This window comes from Papaver somniferum, chromosome 7 (assembly GCF_003573695.1).
Source record: "Papaver somniferum cultivar HN1 chromosome 7, ASM357369v1, whole genome shotgun sequence".
Classification (NCBI taxonomy): domain Eukaryota; kingdom Viridiplantae; phylum Streptophyta; class Magnoliopsida; order Ranunculales; family Papaveraceae; genus Papaver; species Papaver somniferum.
In genome coordinates, this window is record NC_039364.1 from 31,438,786 (window position 1) to 31,446,709 (window position 7,924).

General features: G+C 36.7%; 2 protein-coding genes across 2 annotated transcripts; one reads left to right on the forward strand and one right to left on the reverse strand.

Annotated features, from left to right (window-relative positions):
- The first annotated feature begins 376 nt into the window (after positions 1 to 376).
- On the forward strand, positions 377 to 6,186 carry LOC113296869 (protein tas-like). The gene is made up of 8 exons (XM_026545227.1): positions 377 to 667; positions 760 to 855; positions 2,219 to 2,302; positions 2,804 to 2,964; positions 3,433 to 3,550; positions 4,113 to 4,248; positions 4,891 to 5,069; positions 5,651 to 6,186. The coding sequence occupies exons 1-8, from the start codon at positions 443 to 445 to the stop codon at positions 5,888 to 5,890; spliced, it is 1,239 nt and encodes a 412-aa protein (XP_026401012.1). The 5' UTR covers positions 377 to 442; the 3' UTR covers positions 5,891 to 6,186.
- Positions 6,114 to 7,649, reverse strand: LOC113296870 (purine permease 3-like). The gene is made up of 2 exons (XM_026545228.1): positions 6,722 to 7,649; positions 6,114 to 6,600 (listed from the first exon to the last, which is right to left on the reverse strand). The coding sequence occupies exons 1-2, from the start codon at positions 7,556 to 7,558 to the stop codon at positions 6,253 to 6,255; spliced, it is 1,185 nt and encodes a 394-aa protein (XP_026401013.1). The 5' UTR covers positions 7,559 to 7,649; the 3' UTR covers positions 6,114 to 6,252.
- Between the last annotated feature and the right edge of the window lie 275 nt (positions 7,650 to 7,924).

A 7,924-nucleotide genomic window follows, 5' to 3' on the forward strand; every position in this document is an offset into this window, starting at 1 on the left:
TCGCGAGTGACTCGGCTGACTCGGCGGAGCCGTGTTACATTGGATGATATTAACTTCATCTCAACATTATTGTGACATGCTCTGGCTAGCCCTTCAGGTACTCCACCAAAAGTACAAATACACTAGTCGTGAAATTGAGATTTTTTATCCAATAAATCCATTCGAGGCAAAATGAGCATTTGTCTCGGCGAAAAAAAAGTGATGTCGGTCTTATAACACCGACAGAGACGAGTAACCATTAAAAAGATGACCGATTTGAATTTGACCATTCAAAAATTGACCGGTAGTCGTCTGTAAAATATCAGGCCGGTTTTGTTCCACGTATAAAGTGTTTTCAGCTGGGATTTGGGAGGATGGATTTTTTGTTGTTGATAAGGCGAAGTAAAGGCTACACACGCCTACACCGTTTACACTCTCTACAGTACTTGGAGGGTGTTAATCAATGGCAATGGCATCGACTTCTTCAATTCATCAACCTCCTTCATCTCTCTTCAACAATGGTGGATTTTACCGTCAAAACATTTCGGTTCCATCTACATTTCTTCGACTTAAAGATAGAAGGGGTTACTCAAAAACACCCATCACAGCAAATCTTGTGAAGAATGAGTTGAAATATCGAAAGCTTGGAGATTCTGACCTACAAATTAGCGAAATTACACTCGGAACGGTAAAAAAAGTTCTTCAATTATCACTTGCACATTCATTATTTGTGACATTGTTTCTAAAGAAAACAGAATGTATTGTTTGAATGGTGGACAGATGACTTTTGGGGAACAGAATACTGAGAAAGAGGCTCATGAAATGCTGAGTTACGCATTCGAAAATGGAATTAATATATTGGACACTGCAGAAGCTGTAAGTCTCGTTCCGTAAAACCTCCTTACATGTTCTTTTTATTTAAGTAATTTCTTGAGTTTGACTTCAATCTAGGAAGCTCAAATGCAGCCTCATGCTAGAGAGTTTAAGGGATGTGCGTTTTGTGGATGTTGTTGTGAATGTACTTGTGCAGAAGATTTAATTAGATTAGATGGCTAGCTCCAGTGTTTCTTGAGTTATGGAAAGATTCGGCTGATATTGAGCAATGTATTTAGTCAGAGCCCGCATAGAAACAAAACAATTGCTGAAGTTGACCCTTGTCTGTTAGTCAAAGAAACAATCATCCATGATCATCCATCCAGTCCTAGAAGCTCAGTTTTACATGAGAGTGATAATTTCAGAAGTTGATCTCTTCCCTCTAATGATATTCTTTGCATCCTTATAGGTCAGCTCTTAAGCAGCCTCTTAGAGAGAACACCATAGGAAAGCCTGAGTGAGAAGAGAACAGAAATGTAAGTTAAGTTTGTTGACATCCATCGCAAAACCAGTTAGTAATAATGGTAACTAGGTAGATCAAAACTCAGCTTATATAAAGACTACTCTCTTTATTATGTTTAGAAAATCACTCAAAACTAAACACAAAGCTATCAATCTTCCATATGATCATCCACAATATTGGAGATTCATATATAGAGCTTAGGATTTCCTTTTCCTAGCCACATTCCTTTTGTACATGTAATTCCTTTTCTTAGAACAAGTTAGAACCTAATTCCCTTTAGGAATACATGCTAGACTTTCCTTAATCTGACCAAACTAGTTAGAGACTATCTCAGTCTCAATGTTGAAGTTAATCCAACAAGTAAAGTGTCCCAGGTTCTTTACATACTTTTGTTATCCACGAGGTATTCTTACCAATAATGTTACATGAAGCTTTCTTTCCCATAAAAAAAACTAGCTGGTCTTTTAAGGTTGTAAGAGTAAACCATCTGGCTATATCTTAGGTAGTATCCGAAAGACTGTTTTGGTGGGCACCATCCTTAAACTTGTGTTCGACAGGATTTGATTAAGGACAAAATAATATGAAAAGAAGAAAGAAGGGAACTGTTAGTCTATTGTGAGGCCACTTGTTTACTCCATTAACCCATGTTACTGTTATTACTTCTTCTTACCTGAGCTAAAAGACTTTGAAAGTAAGTATTCTAGCATATCTCCCATAAAGTGGTCACATCTTGATACTTTACGATGTATACGTGTTAAAATGTATGCTATATAGTTTTGCGTATAATTCAAAATATGCATTGTATGAAAAATCTCGTGCTTCTTTGCAATGCTTCTTCCTTTTGGATTAAGCTGGTTGTGACTAGGTGAGCTGCAATAACATATGTCTTGTTTCGTTTTGAAGTACCCAATTCCCATGAAAAAGGAAACACAAGGAAGAACAGACCTTTATATTGGAAGCTGGATGCAGTCTCAACCCCGTGATAAGGTCAATTTGCAAAGCTACCATTATCTATTTTCTGTCTGTTGTTATCTTTTTATGCTCCCTTGGACTTACCCAACGACCGGTTTTCCATTTTGCTCAAATTAATTGTTTTGAAATCACATTCTTTCTTTTTTCCATTGAGTATGCTAATTTTTCTCCTAGATAAAAATAAAAGGCTTCTGCTTGTCCAATGTTTTTGTCAAGTCATCATAAAAAGTGGAACTAAAAAGTCTGCAATAAAATTCATTCTCTTGTTAGCATCTTGGGGAAATTGAAAGGCATCATAACTTGTCTTGATTTGAATTTCTCAAACAAGGTGCTGCCTGACCTAAGACAGCAAGTTTTCAACAAATTAAAATTCCAAAGCCCTAAATTGTAGAATAGTGTTTGTAAGTGTCTTTAGCAGGTAAAGAAATAAGGATACTAATGCTTTTCTGCAAGAACGCAAATAGTTTTTCTAATGACCTAATTTACTAAGTTGCTAACATCATGAGTCTGTTTTAGGTTATTTTGGCAACTAAGGTTTGTGGCTATTCAGAGCGATCAACTTATATACGTGAGAATGCAAGCGTTTTGCGTGTTGATGCTGCTAACGTTAAAGAAAGTGTAGAGAAAAGCCTTAAGCGCCTCAACACTGACTACATTGATTTGTTGCAAATACATTGGTTAGTTTTCATTTTTGATTCTTGTCACCTACTTGCTGAAAGCACAAACGTAATGGCTGGTCACTCATTGTATGGAGTTTTAAAACCTCACCAGTCACTCTTTAAAACTTTATATCCAAGTCAATCAGTTTGCATTTTCGAGAAAAGGGTAATATTTCATGTTTCTGTGTGATGGCATTTATCGTATGGTAGTTAGCAATATTTGATTTTCCAGTCATTTCAAAATGGTTTTCTTGAGTGGTTGTAAAAGATAAAATCGTTAGTGTTCAACTATACTTTTCCCTAATAATCCTTTATCACTCGGTATCAGTCCATGCATTTGTCCCTGACTTTTCCATGTGGACAGCTTTTTCCATTTCGAAGTCTATACTTTATCCTGATAATCCGTCATAAATACTGCAAATGTCCCTGACTTTTCCCGTAATATATTTTCCTACTTCTGAGACCTATATAAACATATTGTTTCAGGCCAGATCGTTATGTGCCATTATTTGGCATGTCATCTTATGATCCTTCAAAGTGGAGACCCAGTGTGCCATTCGTGGAACAACTCACGGCCTTCAAAGAACTCATTGATGAAGGAAAGGTAAGTATCAGGCGTTATGATATTTGGTTTGCGTTAGATCTAATATTGGAAGACGCATACAAGTACATAAAATATATGAATTCAGATATTAGCGTGTAATCGCTTCCTTTTGGGTTCCAAATGGAGGTTTCTTGAAGAGCTTTCTTTTTCTAATTATCGTTATCATTGTGAAGAGATCATCCCCACAAAAATTATCAAATTGTTTTCAGTTTGACTAGTCTCATGTTAAGAACTGAAATATCATTGGTAACTATCTATTTAGGTGCATCATCGAATCAAAGGGGGGTTGGAAAGTTTTCATTTCCCAGCTCTTTATCAAAACTAGGTCCATCGTTGCTACGAATACATTCTAGTGTTTGAAAAATAGTTGTATCAGATATTTTTTTAGTGTTGGAAACACAGTTTATTGGTGGGCAATTGGAGAAGTAAGATTCTGACTGGCATCTTTGTTAGTGATTTGAAGCGTGACAGTATTTACAGACCTGTATGCAGTTAAAGTTTACAGACATGTACGCAGATAACTTTTATAATCTGGACCCACATAACAGCTATTTGATTTCAGGTGCGTTATATTGGTGTCTCCAATGAAACGTCATACGGCGTGATGGAATTCGTTCATGCTGCGAAAGTTGAAGGACTACCAAAGATTGTTAGCATCCAGAACAGCTACAGTCTCTTAGTTCGATGTCAATTTGAAAGTAAGCTTGTAGCAATCCAAAGCTTAAAGTTAACGAGCAAAAAACTGAAAATAAAGCTATTTCCAGATTAGTTTGGTCCCATTTAGCATTTTTCACATTTTCTATAAGCCAACATAGTCAGCCAAAAATATCTTTCATTCAGTTAGGTACTTAAGTTTTTCGTTTGATACCTTCATGGCTTCATCCTATTGGTATACTGAATGGTTTTGCAATCCCATTCACAATTAGGGCCAGGGCCACCTTCTATACTTCTGACGAGAGATATTGAAGTGTGGGCAAAATTGTATTAGTTATTTACGCAGAATTGTTTTTTTTTGCCAATACTCTCTGGTTGCCCAACCTTCAATATACAGATACAATTTCATGTTCCTAATATTCTTGCTCTAATATGGTAACCAAATTTTCATCGGCCTAAACTGTTGAGAGGTTTGTTTAGATGGACCACCTCTATATTGGCTAGTCAAATTATAGGTGAGGTCTATGAGAGTTCTCTCAATAGAAAGTATTAACATCTGTGAGCACCAACGATAGTACTTTAGGACTTTTAGAGAAGAATGCTTCTTTATCACAATTTCCATGCACCCACTGAGTTGATGATTTTTAGAATTTTGAGTCGTCAACTTTTTTTATTTCTGTATGCAGCTGATCTAGTTGAAGTTTGCGAACCTAAGAATTGCAACATCGGCTTACTCGCTTATTCCCCATTGGCTGGTGGAACTTTGAGTGGGAAGTATCTGAATACTGATACCGAAGCTGCTAAGAAAGGAAGACTTAACATCTTTCCTGGCTACATGGAAAGATACAACAAATCCCTCTCCAAGGTGTGTTTCATATCTCACTATCTTCTTCTTTCGTAAGTGACTCAGTGAATCTGTTTCTAGGTTGTAGAGAATTAAACATGTCTAAAACACCACTAATTGAAATTTACGTTGGAGATGGGCGAACAGAACACATGGATTTTTGTTTACTACCTATTACCCCAACTTTCTGTTTAATTCATCTTTTCATGTTTCTTTTGTGTGTGGCTCACTTAGAAACGACCCATGAGTGGCTCCTTACCAAATAAATAACATATCCTTCTAAATTCTCTACCCCATCATTCACTACAATGAATTAAGACATGCTCAGTTTCCATTATCGGGCAACTCCTGCAATTTAAGGGCAAATTTTCGGTGGATGATCCTTAATCTTCACCAACAATCTGACCATTTAATTTCTAGCCCCACAGAAAGTGATTGAAATCAGCAGTGTTCTAGGGGTCATTTAACACAGATTTATAGATAGTAAAGGGAGATGATCTGTCAGATCGTGTTAATTTTATTTTATTTTCCTTCAGAAACAATTGATTTGGATGATTTAAAGTACAACCTGTGGTAATATTTCTTGTATTTGTCATTTTCAGCAAGCAACTGAAAAGTATGTTGAATTAGCCAAGAAACATGGCCTGACACCTGTGCAACTAGCACTAGGGTTTACAAGAGATCGGTCGTTCGTGTGTAGTTCGATCATTGGGGCTACATCTGTGGAACAATTAAAAGAAAATATCGATGCATTTGTTACAACTGAACAACCTTTGTCACCTGAAGTTATGAAAGGTATTGAAGATATTTTCGCAAGATACAAAGATCCAACAATCTTTTAAATATGTGAGTTGAATTCCAGTTTTGAAAATCTCTCCTACGGCCTGTTTTGACGAGAACAGTATCTAGGATGCCAGCTCCGAATTTGTAATTATGTGCTTAATTTCTTCTGTGAACATTTGTACAATTGTACTCCTATCCCTGAGTGTTTGTAGCAAGTGCAGTTATGTTAAGTAAATCGGTTATACAGATGAAAAAAAACAGTAAAAGAAAGACGCCGAAAAATGACCAAGAATTAGATCATGTTTTATTACTCAAAATTGTTACAGAAAAATGAAAAATGAGATTCTTGTATTCATATTAACCACAAATATAAATCAAGCTACTTATATGACGTTTTATGGACTTCCTTCCATTAACGTTTTTATGCATCATTATCTGAAAGTTCTGACTTGTCTTTATCATATGCAATGGGCTGTGGTTTCTTGGATTTCTTGTATTCCCCTGCAAAGTAAGAAACGAAACCCCACAAACATAGCGCAAGTGACATTCCTTTTTGGCTGGTGAATTTCTCCTGGAAAGCAATTGACGCGGCGACCTGAGTGAATGGGAGTAAACATGTAGTGTAAATTCCAGCAAAAAGAGATGATGTGCAGTAGATGAGTCCCAAAAATCCTATAGTGAAGAGCTGCCAAACAACTGCAAGTGCAACTATCAGCAAATAATATTTCCCTTGGCCCAAACCAAAATCTCTTCCTTCTCTTGGAATAACCTGCAACAACATGAAAACAAAAGACAACAAATGACTCTAGTAAATGAGGCAATCCACTCCGATTTCCTCGGACGACAAAAAGAAAGAAACATAATATCTGTAGGGAAAGGATAAAGTGTACCTGAAAATCGTTGTTGATGGCCATCCCAATCATGGTAGCAATAGTACCAAACAAGCTCAAGACAAACTGAAACTGCATGACAACAGAATAAGTGATAGGTTTACTACTTCTCCCGTAAGAAAGTTCAACCAAAGGCAAAACGAGTCCTAATAAAGCAGCACCGGCAATAGTTAAAGCGAATCCAATGTAATATTGTTGCTGAGTAGTACCAGGAGGCTTATCACTACCAGTATTCAATGCCAAAACAACAGATCCAAGAGTCATCAGAACTACTGAATTGAATGAATAAAATGTGAATTTCTGTCTCACAATTATGAAAGCAAATATAGCTGTAAAAGCAAGCTGGGTAGAGAACAAGAGTGATGAAGTTGAGACAGGAAGATAAAAGAGACCAGCTGAGTACATGTAGTTATCCAATCCTAGCGCAACTCCAAGTAGTGCACTATATATGAATAGCTTTGGTTCCATTAAGAAAACCCATGAAGCATCATACGATGGTCCGTTTACTTTCTTTATGTAAATATAAGAAAGTGGAGCTACTAACACCGGGAAGCCGACGCATTGTAACATACTCATAAACCATTTACGGCCTCCGCCGTGAGTGAAGTATAGTCTCTGCAATATGGGTCCTCCTATGTAACCAAAAGCAAACAAGAGACATAACAATATGAGTTTCCAATCTATCACTATTTTTTTAGTAATGGGGTTGTCTGTTTTTGGAAGATCATCTTCACGATCATTTTGTACTACTAGGTTGTTATGATGATTTCCTGTTCCATGGTTATAATTTGTTGCTGCTGCTCCCACATTAGTGGAGGCTGCTGCTTCTATATCCATGGAATGGAAGAAGATATTCTCTCTTTTCCTAGAGTATGATCTTTGGATGTAGTTCTAGGTGTGTTGTTCTCTTAAGTATAAGTTTGTGATATGATTATCATTTATAGTGCATCACCTGCTGAGCTATTGAAGGTATGCTACTTGCAACTAAACTATTAACTTAAGGCAAGAATGTCAATGCGTCATTGTCTCGGACGGCTTTCCAAGAAGAAAAGAAAAATGGTCTACAACCGGGGGAAGGTACTATCATTTTCTTCCCACGAGACAATTGTGTGTTTTTTCGGCAAGTTAGTTGCATGTTATTATGAATTTGCATGGTGGGAAAAGTTTACAAAAAATTCATGAGTTCTATGGATTTATGAGTGA

Excerpts from the sequence above, each read along its gene's own strand:
- LOC113296870 (XM_026545228.1), bottom strand. The coding sequence starts at position 7,558 with ATGGATATAGAAGCAGCAGCCTCCACTAATGTGGGAGCAGCAGCAACA. Across the intron at positions 6,601-6,721 it reads CCATCAACAACGATTTTCAG|GTTATTCCAAGAGAAGGAAG; the intron begins GTACACTTTATC and ends ATGTTGTTGCAG.
- LOC113296869 (XM_026545227.1), top strand. The coding sequence starts at position 443 with ATGGCAATGGCATCGACTTCTTCAATTCATCAACCTCCTTCATCTCTC. Across the intron at positions 2,965-3,432 it reads GATTTGTTGCAAATACATTG|GCCAGATCGTTATGTGCCAT; the intron begins GTTAGTTTTCAT and ends ATATTGTTTCAG. Across the intron at positions 4,249-4,890 it reads AGTTCGATGTCAATTTGAAA|CTGATCTAGTTGAAGTTTGC; the intron begins GTAAGCTTGTAG and ends TTCTGTATGCAG.